At 39.4% G+C, this 19,420-nt stretch overlaps 1 protein-coding gene across 5 annotated transcripts in view; it reads left to right on the plus strand.

Moving 5' to 3' along the window:
- The window catches only part of tspan12 (tetraspanin 12), a 57,010-nt gene extending 42,547 nt beyond the window's left edge, over positions 1-14,463 (plus strand). For 4 of the 5 annotated variants that reach the window (XM_043709606.2, XM_043709605.2, XM_087997185.1 and 1 more), the window contains exon 8: positions 6,934-8,261. In XM_043709606.2, the coding sequence (XP_043565541.1) occupies positions 6,934-7,242 (309 nt within the window). In that variant the 3' untranslated portion in view covers positions 7,243-8,261. Of the gene's footprint in view, positions 1-6,933; positions 8,262-14,289 lie in introns of those variants that run through there. The other variant, XR_015760427.1, reaches the window with a different exon arrangement.
- Positions 14,464-19,420: the final 4,957 nt, after the last annotated feature.

A 19,420-nucleotide genomic window follows, 5' to 3' on the forward strand; every position in this document is an offset into this window, starting at 1 on the left:
TGTGGCGTAAAGAAGGCAATATTCATGTGGCATTTGAGTTGCTGTCATTATTATAATTTATTGTTAAGTAGATAAACGTCTTCATAGGAAGTCCCTTGGGAATAAGGATTATTTTCTTCCACTTCGGTGTTGCAGATCTTCAGGTCATTAAATAATCCTGTGCTAGATCTGCACACTCTGCTAAAGGGGCTTTTGAAACTCCTAGGGTGCTTGGGATTTTGCAAATTCTGTTTGCTGTTTGCCCTTGACTTCCATCTGGGTTGTCCGAGACACTTGATCTAATGGCAACGTAGGGGACTCTCTCTCTGGACTTGGGCTGGAGACTCCATGAGTCAATGGGGATATTGCATTTTTATCATGGAAGTTTTAAGAATGTTTGTGAAGCATTTTCCCTGCCCACTTTTCTCGAACAAAGCCCAGAGTAGAAAGTTTGTTTAAGAAGTCTTATGTCAAATTAACAGACAATGAGAACCCTCAATGCAGCTAACTGTGACCAGTGCCCCACGATGTTGACCTGAGAGAGGACACTGAAACTAGAATGTTAATCCTGCCATTGGATTTGCAGAATGTTGCAGAATCATCACTGGTGATACTTTACAAGGAATTTGAGGCATATTTCTGTATGTTATCCATGTCTTTGATGCATATGTAAGGACTGATAACATTACTGGTTTGGAAGCCATGAGCTTAGTGTCAAGCTTGAAGTTTTGTCGTTAAATACTCTGGGCTGAATCTTATCCAGAAGAAGTTAAGTCCAAGATCCATCAACATTTTGGGGGGATTTTGCGGCAGGTGCTTAGTGAATTTTCTCACCATAACTTGCCAAACTCACCTCATTAATTGCTTTCCCTGCTGCTGTAGCGTATTTCATATCTGATTTCTACCCCGTCTTACCATGCAACATTTCCACAATGACTTGCTACTCAGTAGAGATCTGACCACAGACCAGCAACCCTTGCAATTATGTCATCTTTGAAACATTACTGTGCACCAGGACAAGTGTTTGCAATCTGCATTGACCATCAGTTGTCAATATAAAGAATCAGCAGCCATGAAGCTGTGCTGTACGTAGTATATAGCCAGCATAGGCGAAAGTGAGGACTGCAGATGCTGGAGATTAGAGTTGAGATTGTGCTGCTGGAAAAGCACAGCAGGTCAGGCATGTCCAATACTCCCTCCGCATACAAGTCAATCTCTCATATTGGTTATTGTTTAGCCACCAGGCCACACAGTTTACTTAGCTACATCCTTTCTAACTATCCTCTCTGCTGGGGAGAGATGTCAAAGAGGAATCTTGAGTTCTGTGTTCAGTAGTACAAATTGATCTTTGTTTGGAGCTCCTTTACTACACTTGATAGAGAGGCCAGAGGCCATTCCGAAACTAGTTTTCATGTGGAGCCCAGTTGTCACCTTAATTATGGCTCAGATCAGAGGACGAGGCAGTGAAACTCTACTTTTCCCAATTTATACGCTTCGAGTTACAATAATTACATGCAACATTGATGTCATTGTTCCATTCCCTGATCTATATATCCAGTTCTGTAAGCACCTGATTAATGATGGACACCTTTATAGTAACCCTAGTTTCTCCCATGATGTCATGGTGTTTAGCATATTGCTTTATCACTATTCCTTGGGAACTTACAATGCATCCCATTAATTTACATTCTGTTATGGACCCAGCCAAAACCCCTCAAAACATTTCAAGAGAGTAGCCCGGACCCTAACTTTGCTAGTTGTTTTGAGCAGGAGTACAGTGGCTATTCCAGGAGAGATGCTTCTGGTCAAACCACTTAGTTTTAAACAAAACAGAATTTATTTACAAGATTTCATTTACAATGAAACACAAACAAAAGAGAACAGAATGTCGAATAATGTAACATACCCGAAAACCCAACAGATTAAATCAACTTAATGATGCTGTTCCAACTACACTCCTTGGCACAAAAGGAAACATCAAACACAGGGTCTTACAGTAGAGAGAGAGAGATGGCAGCATGGAACACCACCTGCCTTGTAGCTGTTTCTTGGATTACAGTCTCAAATTGAATTGAGAGCTTTTAGTAAATGGCCAGACTGCTTAAAACCTAAACCAAACCCAAGAAAATCTGAGCTGGGAGAACTGGCCAATCCCCTTTCATTGTACAAGTGTTTTCTTTTAATTTAAAAGCCTATTTCCCGAGGCAGTATCTGTTAACTATAATCAACTTGGCCCTAAAACCCACCCAAGCCAGACATTCTGGAATTGCTGCTTTCACGATGTCTCTGAAAAAAAAAAGCCAAGGACAGCACAATCTTGTTAAAGGAGCAGCATCATCACAATTCCAATCCTTGGAGTTACTACAGGAGAAACAAAAAGATGTTAATGCCTACAAAATTCATCATGTCAGTTCTAATATAAAGTTGGTTTATATATAAAGTTATGTAATGTTAGAATTCTTTAGCAAATGAGTTGAGTGGCTTCTTTGTCACCTGACCTTGGAATGTCAAATAAACACTGTCCCTCCATCTTTTAGCTGCAATTCTAATTCCTTTTATTCCAATGCCCTCTGTGAGTATGTTTTAAATAGAAGATTTCTAATGAGATGAAAATTATTGTCCCTACTTTAAATATTTCTTCTCCAACTATTTTACTTAAGACAACATTGATTGAAATCCCACTAATACGACTGAAATTCAATCACTTTTTTCCCAGCTCGAGAATCATCTGTGAATTCCTATGGTTTTACAAGATTTCTCTGTCCTCCTCCTAATCCCCCTCCATCCTTGGACATAAGAATTCATTTGAGCTATCTTGTTATTTAGATTCACTTATTAAAGTTGGGAAGCTGCCATTTCTCGATTTCAAGCTGGTGCCCCTTAGAGATCCTCTGCTTACCCATTTGTCATTCAGTCTCCCTTGCCAATGAGATGGGGGTGCCACTCCACTCTCTAAAGCCCTTTGTTTTCAAGCAATTCAACCAAATCTCTGAAAGTTAGGTGTAGATTACAGTTCTTAATTTCACAATACTCAATTATCTAAAGAAGTTTCATTATTGTGGGATCATACATTTGTTACAATTCTTGCTAAATGACAGACTTTGGGCCATATATTCTCAAACATCTCTTATCATACTGCCTGTTATAGATATTTGCCACTGTGACTTTGTACAGAATCTTCCATATTTTAATTTGTTAGCTTCTTTGTTCAGTCTGTTATGTTGGGTTTATCTTATACTCAAAGCTACTATTGTCCTCACTTATGATCTTGCTCCCTAATGCTGAACTTTCTCTGCCATCCTTATGCCAACTCCACGGGCAGCCATTTTGTGCTGCCTCTAAGTCAATGCTACCCTATCCCCAGTGACTGCTGTAGGTCCATGTCTTCTCATTGTCCAGTCAGGGAACATCGGCACAGTGGCTCAGTGGTTAGCACTGCTGCCTCAAAGCGCCTGGGACTCTGGTTCATTTCCCGCCTCGGGCAACTGGCTGTGTGGAGTTTGCACATTCTCCCCGTGTCTGCATGGGTTTCCTCCGGGTGCTCCGGTTTCCTCCCACAGTCCAAAGGTGTGCAGTTTAGGTGAATTGGCCATGCTAAATTGCCCGTAGTGTTAGGTGCATTAGTCAGGGGTGAATGTAGGGGAATGGGTCTGGGTGGGTTGCTCTTCGGAGGGTTGGTGTGGACTTGTTGGGCCGAAGGGCCTGTTTCCACACTGTAAGGAATCAAATCTAATCTAAACTATAAAACACAAAAGGGAACAAAAGTGAAGCCAACTGAGGCTGAATTATGAAAAAAATGTAACAGTCAGCTATTGTCTGCTGCACCCAGCTGTCTTCTACCGGAATTAGGTGTGAATGAAGTTATGTTGGCTTGTAGTACATGAATAAATTGAGCTCTGACTTGGACAATGTCACCTTCCTCCACTTCATTGTCCTTATCCTCCTCCTCTGACACTGAGGAACCGGGAGAATGGGAGCAGTTTTCTAAATCATCACCTCATTGCCAGCACCAATTATGCAGAGGTAACACACCAGTATGATGTGGCATACTGTGTCTGGACCATTGGAGGGCCTTTCCAGATCTGTCCCAGCAGTGCAAATGCATCTCTAGCAATCTTCTATTCCATCATGGCCGTTGTTGAGGAATGGATAGCATTGTATCTGCACTTTGCCTCAGTCAGGGATTACACAATGGTGTCATGAGCCAAGATCGCAATAGGTAGCCTTTGTTTCCCATATATCACCACTGTAAAGCCCTGAACCCCCAATTGCACCAGGCGCATGGGACTGCTTCAGGATCGATGAGTTGTAACAACTGCCAGGGTCATAGGCACACACCTCAGGAAGTGATAATACATGAATATGAATTGAATGGAACCCTCACGTGTTGATGAATTCCATAGCACTATATGGCCCAGAGAAGGCTGATAGAGAGGACCTTCCATGTGTGTAGCTTTAGACACATTGTTTTATTTGCCTTAGTGAATGCATTGCTGCAAATTTGGAGCTTGGCCTCTGAGTGTTTGAATTTGCAGGTGTTGTCTGTGTACTATGACTTGATGACAGAGGTTGGGGTATTCTTGGTTTTGGACTGGAGGTGACACAGGTTGAACAGTCCATCACTTGTCCTGTAGATTAGCTCTACACCAGGAAGCTTCTAGATACAGGGTGGAGTGTTGCAGCAGGGAAGATATTGAAGTCTCACATTGCTAGGTTGAAACAGCCTTGCTTGACCCCAGTTTAGACATGCATCGGATGTGTAGTGGGTCCATTGGTGAAGATCAAGGCTTGTATGATGTCATGCAGCAGGTAGGGAATGGTGATAAATTCCTATGGGCAACCAAATTTGCAAAGGATGGTTTGATGTAAGAGACCAGGAGATCCGGGAACTACAAAGTCGCAAGTGCAAAGTATTCCTGTGTTGGAAACATGACCAAATTGTGATGAAACAAAAGTGGACCTTTAAACAAATTAAGGCTGAGGCCCAACAAAAAACGTGATCTTAAGGTCAACTGGTGTGCAGGAAATACAGCAACTCACCAAAAGCCATAACATGCATGAATTTAAACGTCTTCAAAGTTTGTGAGAAGATTTGTAGCTCGGGTGCTCGTTGTTGTGGTTCTGTTCGCCGAGCTGGGAATTTGTGTTGCAGACGTTTCGTGACATACTCCGTGCTTGGGAGCCTCCTATGAAGCGCTTCTGTGATGTTTCCTCTGGCATTTATAGTGGTTTGTCTCTGCTGCTTCCTGTTGTCAGTTCCAGCTGTCCGCTGCAGTGGCCGGTATATTGGGTCCAGGTTGCTTTGTTTCAACAAACACATCGACCTGGACCCAATATACCGGCCACTGCAGCGGACAGCTGGAACTGACAACCGGCAGTGGCAGAGACAAACCACTATAAATGCTGGAGGAAACATCATAGAAGTGCTTCACAGGAGGCTCCCAAGCACTGAGGATGTCACCTATACAGGGGACGAAACGTCTGCAACACAAATTCCCAGCTCGGCGAACAGAACCACAACATTTAAACGTCTGTTCTGGATCAGTTACTGGTAACCCCTCCCAAGATGTTGATAGTAGGAGCAATAACATTCAGTGTCAGGGGGAAATAAGATTCTCTCTTGTTTGAGCTAATCATTGCCTGGCATTTATGAGGCACAAATGTTACTTGCTACTTATCACCTCAAGCCTGAATGTTGGTCCACATAGTAATTGCATATGGGCACGGATGACTTCAATATGTGAGGAGTCACAAATTGTGCTGAACATTGTATAGTCAGTGAATGCCCCAACATCTGACATTATGCAGGAGGAAGGCCTTTGATGACGCAGCTGAAGATGGTTTGGTCTAGGGTATTATCCTGAGGAATTTCGGCAGTGAACAACCACAACCATCTTCCTTTGTGCTAGGTCTGACTCCAACCAGTGTAGGGGTTTCCCTCCGATTCCATTGATTTCAGTACTACTAGGGCTCCTTTATGCTATACTTGGTCAAATGACAATTTGTCAAGGACAGTAACTCTCATCTCACCCCTTGAATTCATGTCTTTTGTCCAATTTTGGACCAAGACTGTAATGACATCAGGAGCTAAGTGCCTTGATTGGGATAATATGCAGATATTCCACTGCTGCCATCCTTCAGCTCATTTTCTTTTGCACTGAAAGTTGCTGGAAATATGAAGCTGAAAATACCATGTTTAAAACAGAGGAACAACAGAGAAAACAGTAGTGTGAATTAGATTGAAATCGGGTACAGAAAGGAGAGGGATAAATTGTTGGGTTGAGAGAGAGAATAGATGCAGGAAGTAAAGTAAGAGACGTATTAAATTGTACGTTTTATCTTTTAAAAATCTGAAGAACAACTTACACAAATGAGAACTCGCAGACTCAATGTTTCTTTTTCTACGTGGGTAGGGAGCATTTCAGCAACATAAAACTTTGTCGTCGAAAGGGTCATTTTACTGTTAGGTACCAGCTTTAACTTTCTGTGATGAGTTTAATTTTTAATATAATTTTTAATTCAAGTGCTGCAATTTCTTGAAATGTGTGGGAGGCTCACAGTGAGATTCTACTCTTGCAAGGTGAATTTATGGATTGCTGTATCTTATCCAATTGCTTGTTGTGCTTTGCAAATTAAGGTTCTCTTCCTTGCCATAAATTGCTGGACAATTTACACACCAACAATGTCTTAGTCTGTTATGTTACCAGCGAATTCGGGTTCTTTGTGCAGCATATATACAAGCAGTAATTAGCATCTTGCATACCAATATGTAAGTTGAAAAAATGAGCGTGTTTCCACTGAGTGCAAACTCGTATACTTTACTGCACTTTATGTTGATGCAGACCATATAGTTGAACTTCAGAGTATATTTCAGTGGGGGTAGAAAAGAGATTTAAAAGAAGGGCTTTTTTAAAAAAGAGTTATTTAATGTAACATCTTTTGTTCTTGAAACAGGGCTGTGGACAGAAAATATACAACTTCCTGCGTGGCACAAAGCAATTACAAGTGTTGAAGTTTCTTGGGATTTCCATTGGAGTGACACAGTTACTGGCCATGATACTCACTATTACATTGCTTTGGGCATTATACTATGACAAAAAGGAACCAAGAACTGGCCAAAGGATGGGCCCAAAACACCTGAGTGTCCAACACTTTGCCTGTCATTCAATAGAATTAATGAAGCATGTCCCAAAGAGCAATGAGCTGAGACAGGCAGGCGCAGCTCACAACTTTTGTACACACTTTGAAATAGAGGAATTGTAGCTGGAATTGAGCAAATCAGATGGATGCTGGAATCATGGCATGAAAATGTCTTTTACCATTGCAACGGATATCACTTTAGAATTTTGAAAGGACTTCTGAATTCTGTATAACAGTATCAGACCAAAAAATGTTTAAGAGGCTGAGAAAGAAACTTTTCAGCAAAGGTAACTGAAAAAGGGTTTACTTTGATTTCGGCATTTTTTGATTGCTGCTACAGAAGACGTGTACTCTCTTGAATGCCCATCTCCCTTTTGACCATCTTTACTTGACATTGAATTGATTGATGCATTTTTGTCACATGTACTGAGATATAGTGAAAAATGGTGTTTTGCGTGCTATACCGGCAGATCATACCATACAAAGTGCATCAGGGTAGCATTCATTCATTGAAGCTCTTCTTATATCTTTGCTTCTGATCTTCTTTCCAGGATGACAAAATCAATTACTTTCCAGTCACTGATGTCTACCCACTTTAACACCAAAGAGTAAAACAGCAGAAGCAGTACCGAACATCATCTATCAGTGATGCTCTGATCAATGTAAAAGTACATTAATTAAATATATTTTACAAGCCTTTTGACAGGCTTGTAGAATACTGAATTTGTTGTAATAGAACAGGAATTCTGAGTTCACCAAAAGTTTTGTCAGGGAAGGCTTGATAACTGTGCTTTGAAGATTTTCCTGAAATATTATTAATCAAAGCTGCCAATCCAAATTTGTTTACATTCTATGTTAATTAGATATTAGTGTAATTGATTAATGTCCTTTTTTTGTCATTCATTGGTCTGTGCAAGAGATTACATTTTTCAGTACTAGACATTGAAATTAACTCCCTTTAAATTTTTATGATACCATATCGCAAATCTCCATCTTGGTTTTTAAAATGATAGAAGTGTATAGGGCTATTTACTAAATGATTACCAACATCACATTTGTGATTATGCTCTGTTATTTGTGTTTGTATGTTTCAATAATTGTATTTTAAGCAATGCAAACCATTACATCAAAAGGTAGCACTACTCCCAGATTTTCTATGTTTTAATATTTCAAGTATACACTGAAAAAGGTCTTGAATCTACTGATTTTTCACTTCTGAAATAAGTTTTACAAAAATGTTCTGTCATCGTCATAGTGTGTTGCAATCTGTTGAAACAATGATGCACTCAGATATTGAGTGCTAGAATATAGATTTATGGCCACAATCCCCCAAGGAGTATTTTGCCTTTGTAAGCCTGATTATCGAAGTTCAGTCTGAGCAAATGTATACTCATTGTAATATTTAATAGCTTTTGGCTAGTGCCTTTGAATATAGGAGTTGGGATGTTATGTTGAGGTTGTACAGGATGTTGGCGAGGCCTCTTCTGGGGAACTGTGTCCAGTTCTGGTCTCTGTTATAGGAAGAATATTATAAAGCTGGAGAGGGTTCAGAAAAGATTTACTAGGATGTTGCCGGGAATGGTGGGTTTTCGTTATAAGGAGATGTTGGATAGGTTGACACTGGAGAGTAGGAGGTTGAGAGATGACCTTAAAGAGGTTTATAAAATAATGAAGGGCACAGATAAGATGAATAACAGGTGTCCTTTCCCTAGGGTGGGTGATTTCAAGACTAGGGGACCTATTTCTAAGTTGAGAGGAGAAAAATTAAAAAAAAGACTTGGGGGCAATGTTTTTCACAGAGAGTGGTTCATGTGTGGAATGAACTTTGAGAGGAAGTGGTGGATGTGGGTATAGTTATAAGGTTTTAAAATTCATTTGGTTAAGTAAATGAATAATAAATGTTTGGATGGATATGGGCAAAACACAGGCAAGTGGGACTAGTTTAGTTTGGGATTATGACCAGCATGGACAGGTTGGACTGAAGGTTCTGTTTCTGTGCTGTATGACTCAATGAAATTTTAACAGGTCACATTATGAAGCTTTCATGCACCTATCACATTATGCCACAAGCAAATTATTTGCCATTGAAAGAAAATTTCAGAATATTGAATAGCCTGGATGGAGTGGACATAGGGAAGATGTTTCTATTGGCGAGAGAAGTGAGGACCCAAGGCCACAGTCTTAGAGTAAAGGGAAGACCCTTTAGAACAGAGAGAAGGAGAAACTTCTTTCGCCAGAGTGTGGTGATTCTGTGGAATTCATTCCCACAGTAGGCTGTGGAGGCCACATCATAGAGTATACTTAAAACAGTGATAGGTAAGTTCTTCATTGCCAAGGGGATCAAAGTTTACTGGGAGAAAGCAGGAAAATGGGATTGAAAAGCCTATCAGCCATGATTGAATGGTGGAGCAGACTTGATAGGCTGAATGGACTAATTTCTGCTCCTATATCTTATGGTCTGAAATGCTGAGAAGGACAGAACAGTTATAGGAAAGTCCACAAATTAACACTGACAGGTACTTTTACTCTAACACTATTTTGAAAACAAACCAATTTTGATTTCATGAAGTTGTAACTCAAGGTTTAACTCCCAGAAGATATAAACTGAGCTGACAGATTTCAACTGCATTAGACAAGGCAAAAAATATTCTCTGTGAACATCTTATCATTGGCTATCCTTACAGTATGGGAATAATGACACACACAAAAAAATGTAGACATAACATGATGGGCTAAGAATCAGTCGTCCAAAGAGTTAGCAGGAATAGAGCAAAAATGTAGCAGTTTGTAAGGATTTAGGATTTTTTCCTTAAAACCTCATGGCATCCTGCACAACATTTTGCTTTTATCCTCTTATGGGATGTGGTGTCACTGGCTAACCAGCATTTATTGTCAGTCCCTAGTTTCCATTGAAAAGATGGTAGTGAGCTGCCACCTTCAACCACTGCAGTCCCTGTGATGTAGGTAGACCCACCATCCCCTGAGGGAGGGAATACCAGGATTTTGACCAAGCAGCAGTGAAGGAATGGTGATATATTTCCAAGTCAGGATGGTGAGCTGCTTGAAAGGGAACTAGAAAGGGCGGCACAGTGGCTCAGTGGTTAGTGTTGCTGCCTCACAGCACCAGGGACCCGGGTTCTATTCCAGCCTTGGGCGACTGTCTGTGTAGAGTTTGCACATTCTCCCTGTGTCTGCGTCCTTTTCCTCCCACAGTCCAAATATGTGCAAATTAGGTGAATTGGCCATGCTACATTACCCATAGTAGTTTTCAGGGTAGATTAGGTGCATTGGTCAGGCGTAAATATAGGATAATAGTGTAGAAGAATGAGTCTGGGTGTGTTACTCTTCAGAGGGTCAGTGTGGACTTACTGGGCCGAAGGGCCTGTTTCCACACCGTAAGGATTCTTTGATTACAGGTGTTGGTGTTTCCATGTATCTGCTGCCCTTATCCTTCTAGATGGAAATGGTCATAGATTTGGAAGGTGGTATCGAAGAATCTTTGGTGAGTACCACAGTGCATCCTGTAGATAGTAAACACTGCTACTAATGAGTGTCAGTGGTGGAAGGAATGGATGCTTATGGATGTGGTGCCAATCAAGTGGGTTGCTTTGTCCTGGGAGGTAGCAAGCTTTCTTGAATGTTGATGGAGCTGCACCCACCCAGGCATGTGAGGAATTCTCCATCACACTCCTGACTTGTGCCTTTTAGAAGGTGGATGGGCTTTGCATAGTCTTTCTGCAGTATTGCTAACTTAACATATACAGCGGCATATATGGCAAGACCAGTTAGGTTTCTGGTCTGTGGTAACCTCCTGAATGTTGGGATTGGGCAATTCAGGTGATGAGAAAGTGAGGTCTGCAGATGCTGGAGATCAGAGCTGAAAATGTGTTGCTGGAACAGCGCAGCAGGTCAGGCAGCAGCCAGGGAACAGGAGAATCGACGTTTCGGGCATAAGCCCTTCTTCCTGAAGAAGGGCTTATGCCCGAAATGTTGATTCTCCTGTTCCCTGGCTGCTGCCTGACCTGCTGCGCTGTTCCAGTAACACATTTTCAGCAATTCAGGTGATGGTAACACTATTAAATGTCAAGGGGTTGAATTTAGATTGCCTTTGCGTCTGATTGAAGATGGTCATTGCCTGGAATTTGTGTGGTCACTTGACAGCCCATACTTAAATATTGTTGAGATCTTGTTCCAATTTGACATGGCTGCTTCAGGATCTGGAGGATTTTAATAATTGCAGGATTTTTATCAAGAAAATATCTGTATTTCTGGTAGGATCAGCAATTAGGCATGGAAAGAAGAGTCAAAAGGAAAAAAAAAGGTACAATCCTTGATAAATAGCTGCAGAAGACTGTTCTGTACAAATAGATATAAGGAATGAATGAATGTGAAGATGGTGCTTATGAATTTAAACTCCATTGAATGGAGTAGCTAGGACTCAATGAAATTTGGCCAGTACAGGGTCAACCTTGAAGAATTATAGAGTCTGAGTTGTACAGCATGGCGTATAACTTGTCCATGCTGACTACACATCCTAAACTGATCTAGTCCCATTTGCCAGTATTTGGCCCATATTCCTCTAAACCCTTCCTATTCATATACCCACCCAGATGCCTTTGAAATGTTATGATTGTACCAGCCTCCACCACTTCCTCTGGCCATTCGTTCCATACATGTACCACCCTCTGAGTAAAAAGATTGTCCTTCAGGTCCCTTTAAAATCTTTCCCCTCTCACCTTAAACTTATTTCCTGTACTTTGGACTCCCCTACCCTGGGAAAAATAAACTTTGGCTATTCACCCTATCCATGCTCCTCATGATTTTATAAATATCCATAACGTCACCTGTCAGTCTCTGACATTCCAGGGGAGAAAAAGCCCCAGCATATTCAACCTTTTCTGACAGCTCAAACCCTCTAATCCTTATAAATCTTTTCTGAACTCTTTCAAGTTTAACAATAGATTTCCTATAGCAGGGAGACCAGAATTGGATGCAGTATTCTAAAAGTGCCATAACCAATGTGCTATACAGCTGCAACATGACATTCCAACTCCTATACTCAATGTACTGAACAATGAAGGGCAAGCATACCAAATACTATCTTCACCACCCTGTCTACCTGCGACTCCACTTTCAAGGAACTATGAACCTGCACCCCAGGTCCATGCCATTGACTGTATAAATCCTGCCCTGATTTGCCTTGCCAAAATACAGCATTCATATTTATTTAAATATTGGGTCCTTTGATATAGGTCTTGTTGTACTCTGAAATAACCTTCTTAAAATAGATACACATTACTGTGTTTTGATGAGTTGGAGTTTGTATAGGCTAGTATCAGGTAAACCAGCAAAGAAAGCATAAGAGAAGTTAAGCATTCAGGCGACCCGAACAAGAGTTTCAATGGTGCATGGGTCAAGATAAAGAATATCTTTGAGATGGACTAAATATATAATTAGAGACTATTGATCAGTCTGTGTCAACAGGAGGAGAGGCTAGAGTGCTTAGCATTATTTAGGCCCATATATCACAGCACCTTCAGCTGAGGACAGGTATATGATTAAATGCAAAATCCAAAATGTTGTCAAAATTTTTCTTCAAAGGTTAATTTTGAAGTACCCATGTAGTGATGAGATAAGTATTAATTACTCATAATCTAGCTCTCTGAGACAGAAAATTAACATTTACAAGTCTGGAGATTCATTCCTTAATATTGCAGGTACTTTTCAATATTTCTTCTCTCTGTCTAATCTTTGGTTCCTTCCTTCTTTTTTCTCTTCCTATATCAGGTTTGATGTTGAATTCTCAGTTCTTATGTGCTAATATCACAATGTTGCAACCTGGTTAGTTAAGAAGATCCATGGTTGCTTGCCATGTGAAGCTCATTTCATCTGCCATTGCTCCAGCAATTTACAGAACAAAATATTGTCAACATTAATTGAGCAAAGGCACCTCTAACTAACAGTGGGCTGTATTTGTCACCCTGCCACAGGAGACTTTAGATTATTATTTCAAACCAGCATCCCCATTTGGTTACCCATTGAGATGAATTAACAAAAACACCATGCTTTCCATTATTAATTAAGTTTGTTCAGCATGGTATGACTTTCCATTCACAGCCAACATTATACCTTACTACAGCATGGTGTGACTTAATTGTAAGCTGATTATCGCTCCCATCTCTGAATGTCAAATAATACCTCAATATTGCAACCCTGAACAGGCGATGCAAAGATGCTACTTATCTTGTTAAATTATTGTTCTAAAAAAAAATCACAACATTGAAGAGTAAACACTGGAACATATGGGTCTGACAAAATAAACTGCATCCTAATTGAACACAGGTCTTTAGCATTACATTGTTCATTTACATACCTGTCAACCATTTGAACACCTCTGCCCTTAATGACTTTTGCTGACTGAAAGTGAATTCCACTCATTAAATTTTCTGTCATAAGTGACTTACATTTCCTCTGCCAGTTTGGGTGTTCATTTTTTTTTTAGCCCTTGGGAACTTAACAGCATCTGGACAACATTGATTTCAGTTTTGTTTCACTAAATTAATAATGCAGCAAAAGTTTTCAGAACTGATGTGCTTGCCAGAGGCTTCCCAGCATCTTGGGTGCATTTTGTACAGTATGAATTAATCATTGTAGCATACTAATAATTATTCAATTATTATGCTTCATACATTAGGCTTGAATTCTTCTCAAGGTGGAATGGTTATGCCTTTGAATCAGGATTAAAGGGAAGATGTTTTGAATTTATATAAGTTTGAATGCAGTTACACTGAGGCACATTTCCTATTGCACATTTCCTATTTAATCCTTTGTAAAGGATTGCGTCAAGTGGAACAGATGTAAGTGACTTGTCACAATTATTAAACAGCATGCAATATTCCTGAATGATAAAGGTGACACAAGGTTGATTGCACTGTCATCTAGAACATATCAAGGCTTAACCTGATGTAGATTTGAGATCTATATAGCCTTCTAAATTGGGATACTGGTGGCATTTAGTGATCTGCAAGGTTTTAACACTCATAAAGTAAAACCTTGCTAGCTAAATAATATAATTTCTGATATATTAGGGACAGCCACAGAAATGACTTGTAGAAATTTTGGGTAAAGAGCAGAGAGAATCACTAACGGATATCTTCTTATTTCATGCAGATACAAAACGATACAAGTATTGAAACACTCAAGATTTTAAAACTTACTATCTCCAACACTGAAAAATGTGAAGCTATGATATCTATGTATTTAGAATTATTTTTATCAAAAATTATTATATATGTTATAATTATGTAATATTATATAATAATTCTATATAAATCTCTTACCTGATATTCTATGACTTATACATTGTTTTTTTCCCTACGAGAGTGTTCTCTTCTTTCTACTCTAAGTTTTCTCCTGGGCAACATGTTAAGTCCAACTAATTGGCGAACGAACCTTCATTTGACCTTATATTTGTATTGTCCTTTTTAATTGCCAGAAAGTACATGAATAACCCAGAATGACAACTATACACAGTGCATGACTTTCTGTTTAAAGCTAAACCTTAATTGTTTTCATTAAAATTATGGAGTACTAAATTTAAATCCTTGATCTGCGTGAAAACATCGTAGATTACAGATTCTTTATGAAGTGATTATTCATTCTCAGAATGTGGTCATTACGAGAAAGGCTCATACTGGTTCATTGCTCGTGGCCCTGTGTCGATCATGCAGAGGCTGCTTCTTGAACTGTTGTATGGTCATGTGGTGAACATATTCCCCTGATAAGAGTTCCAGCATTACAACATTTTGACCTGCCGAAAATGGAGGAATTTCAGGTTGATTGAGAACTTTTAGTGATGTGCTGCCATGCAATTCCTATACTTATTTTATAGGCTGAATTTGGGATTTGCTAATGTTGAAGACTTGATGTGTTGCTGCAGTGCATTCTGTTGTTTATCTCTGCTGTTATGATACACCATTGGTGGAGGGCAGTAGCGAAATAAGTTTGTTCATCTGAGGGATGCTGAGGATCGAGAGTTGGTATGACGGACATAAGAATTCACATGAATAAGGTTCGGTTGAGAACGATAAAATGCCATTGTATGTGTATCAGATACTAAGTTGGGAATTACAAGCAGAGCCTAGAAGATGGCAGAGATTCCTAATTTGGAGGCGATCTTCCAAAATCATGTTAGTTGACCTCAAAGTTATTGAATGAAGTTAGAATGCTTCTGGTCCAGCAGTAGGAGCACATGACTTCTCTGACAAGTAAATATTGAACTGCTTCTTTTTGGATTATCTCAAACCTTGAGTGTGGCTCCAGTTACACCCACCCTGGGGAGTATTTCCCTCACATTCCTGATTTGAGCCTTGTAGATGTGCCCTCACTGTTATCCAGTCTTGCTGCATGCAGATATGAATTGTTTCATGTGTGAGGAATTGCTCATTGAGCTTCACACTGATAATTGTTCAGTGAACTGTCCCATTTCTGACCTTCATTGTGAAATAAGGTCATTGATGAAGCAGCTGAAGATAATAGGGATTATAAATCATCTTCAATACCTAACTATTTAACAAATATTTGTGAATTAAATGTCTCCCAATGGACAATGTTCTTAAATAATAATAATCTGTTGGTCTTAGAAAATGTTACAGCAGCATGTCAGTTCCACAGAGGAGAGAGTCTCGAAGATGCTTCTAAAAACAAAGTGAACATTTGTGTTTACCATCAAAATTGCAAATTATAATTTTGTTTAGTATAGTTAAATCTCTTGCACAACTCAGAAAATGAAAATTCTTAGTGTATTCTAGTCTTCTCTACATTCTTCCAATATTATAAACAGAAGTGGCAGTGTGTCATTTGTCCCATCAAGCCTACCCTGCCATTTAACATGATCTTGTCTGAGCCTCTATCTCAATGCTATACTTCTGCTCTTGCCCCACACCCTAATAAATCCTCAGGCTTTGGAAATCAATTGATTTATTATTTAAATATATTCAGTGACGTGACCTCCATAGCTTTCTCCACAGTGGTAGAGAATGCCACAAATTCCCCTTCCTCTTTGTGAACAAGTTTGTCATCATAGTTCAAGATGTCCTGCTGTGTACCTTGAGACCATGAGCCCTTGTTCTGGAGCCCCAGTAAAGGGAAACAAGATCCCCGCATTCAGCCTGTCCAGCCCTGCCAATAATTGTATCTGTTTCAGTGAGATTCTCATACATTCCTGTGAATATAGACCCAGTCAACACAATGTTTTCTCATATGCCAAACCTGCCATACAGTCTCTGTGAAGCTCTCTGGCAGAAAGGAGATGAAAACTGCACAGAGTCCTTCAGATGGGGTCTCAGCAAGTTCTCTGTTCATCGGCAGTATGTCTTCCTTGCTTCTGTACATAAACTATATTGCATTGATGCTCAACATACCATTTGCCTTCATGACTGTTATTACGTGCTTGCTTTCACTGACTGATGTGCAAGGACATATGGGGTTGGAGGGCTGGGTATCCCTGTGTATACCATCGTTTTCCAGCCCATCACGTTTAAATGTTACTCTGCCGTTCTGACTTTCCTAGCAAAGTGAACAACTTCACACATCATACCTTTATTGGTGTGCATTTCCCCACTCACTCAACTTGTCTAAGTCATCATAAAGATTCTTTACTCCAACAACCAACCGTCCCCCCCACCCACCCCCCACAAATACCAGTTTTCTGTGTTAAGCAAACTTGGAAATATTACATTTGATTCTGTTATTCAAATCGGTGACACATATGTTGTGAATACCTGGGGCCACAGCACTGTTCCCTCCAGTACCCCATTTATCACCACTTTCTATTCTAAGAATAGCCAATAATAAAAAGGTGATGGGGATAGGGTGGGATGCTCTTTGGAGGGTTGGTTCAGACTAGATGGGCTGAATAGCCTCTATCTGCACTGTAGAGATTCTACAATTCTATTTTTCAGAAGTAGACTATTCATTTCAAGAAGTCTGCTCTGTTATTCAATGCGATCATGGTTAATCTGATAATCCTTAAATCCAGTTCCTGCCTTTTCCTTAGAAATCTAGATCCCCTTACTGATTAAAAATCTATCTATCTCAACCTTAAATATACTTAATGATCCAACCTCAAAAGCTCTGAGGTAAAGAATTTCACAGGTTCACTATCATTTGAGAGATGCAATTCTACCTCTTCTTTGTATTAAACAGGCAACTCCCTTTTCTGAGATTACATCCACTTGTCCTAGATTCTCTGGAAAGAAGAAACATCCCTTCCACATCTATTCTGCCAAATCCCCCAAGGTGGTAAATAAGGTCACCTCTTATTCTTCTCGAGTCTCCAGGTTGTAGGTCCACCCCACTCAACTTGTCCTCATCTGGCAATCCCTTCATACTGGTATCAGTCCCGTGAACCTTCTCTGGCCTGCTTCCAATGCCAGTATATCTTTCCTTAGATTTCTTCTCGTTATTCCAGAAAAGGACTAATTGTGTTGTTTGAGAAATGCTTCCCTATTTTTATAAATTGTTCCTTTTTGAAATAAAGGTCAACATTCCACATGATTTCCCTAATACCTGCTGAATTTGCTTGCTATCTTTTTTGTGATTTATGTTTAAAGATTCTCAAATCACTCCATGCTGTATCTTTCTCCATTTTAGTAATATTCGGCACTTGGATTTCCATCAAAATGCTTTAAATCACATTTTCCCCACATTAAATTTCATCTACTAAATGTTTGTCCACTCACTTATGTCTAGATCCCTTTGCAGACTCTTTATGTCACCCTCACTAATTGCCTTACTCTCAGCTCCCCGTCTGTAGCAGACTAATTGAAAACTAATAGAAGGCTCAGACACAAAAACAGTAGAATTACTGAAATTAAAAATTGTAACAATAAACCCAATTATTTCAGTAAAATCAATAAAGTAGGATAAGCAGACATGAATAAAAGCAGTAAGGAACATGTATCAAGAAAAATACTATTTTGCTTAATAGGAAGGTACATATTTGGAAGAATCTACGAAGAAGAGTAATAAAGATAAGAAGGTAAGGGTTACTGAAAATATAATTGGATGTAATAATGAGGGAAAGTTACTGTATTGGAAGAAAGAGCTTTGTGAGTCGAATGATATTGTATTACTGTCTTTGTGGTATCATCTAAATTATACTTTTGTTAATAAGTTTTCCTGAACTAACAGGCTTCTCCATCTAAATCATTGAGGGAACTTTTCTTTTTAAAAACATTTTCTCAACAGATTTTAATTCTCTTCAAGCATTGTTATTTTGCGAAGCAGTTTCATTGATAATGGGAACTCTTTATAATCCCCAAATGCATCATTTTTATGTCTAATCCAATGACAGTAAATATAACCAAGCTAATTGACAGTGAACAAAGTTAACTGCTGTGTTTTGTTTTAATCTGACGTCCATTTATCCATTGCAAATAAGAATTTTGAAAGACAATGAGGAGAATGATCCACAGTTGATATTTCCTTTTCTTATGATGGCCTTCCTGAGATGATGAGGGCAACTGTAAGCAAGATCTCTATATGTTTAGGTGGTTAGATTAGACTAACTCAAGACAGATCTGGAATCAAACATGGAATTTTCTTGCCCTTTAGAATTTAGTAAATATTAGAGCAGTAGTAGCTATCTAGGTCATTCAGGTAGTTTCTGGCAGTCAGAAAAAGCAATTTAAATGAAAGTTCAGGTGAGGGCTGGTTGGCTATTTACATAGTTGAACTTAACATATGCCATCAAGAAGCCAGATTTCTTTTCATATAATATTCTTGTAAAGATTAAATTTGAGGCATTGAGGACTTTGAGCTAATATAAAGAATGAAGATGGGCTAATGTGTGATTGGGACTTAGTGCAAGGTAGGGCAGAGATTTCTATCTACATAAGGTACAGGTTGGATAGTTCATCCAGACAGCATTGGAATAGTAAAGTCTGACAATGACTAAGACCATGGGTTTGGGTGTCACGCTATAGGAAGACTGTGAATAGATTGAAAAGAATGCAGAAGGCATTAACTAAAATGATTCCAGGGATGAGAAACATCAATTATCTGATAGATTGGAGAAATTGGGGCTGATCTCCTTGGAGAGAAGAAAGCTAGATCTGTTAAAGTTTTAAAAATCATGAGAGATCTGGAAAGAGTAGATAGGGAGAAACTGTTCCTGTTTGTAAAAGTATCGAGAATGAGTCAGCACAGATTTAAAGTTATTTGCAAACGTAGCAAGGCCATAAGACCAAAGGAGCAGAAATTAGGCCATTCGGCCCATTGAATCTGCTCTGCCATTCAA

Source organism: Chiloscyllium plagiosum, unplaced genomic scaffold, assembly GCF_037043375.1.
Source record: "Chiloscyllium plagiosum isolate Xiang-an unplaced genomic scaffold, Cpla_swu_hap1 HiC_scaffold_19, whole genome shotgun sequence".
In the NCBI taxonomy this organism is placed as follows: domain Eukaryota; kingdom Metazoa; phylum Chordata; class Chondrichthyes; order Orectolobiformes; family Hemiscylliidae; genus Chiloscyllium; species Chiloscyllium plagiosum.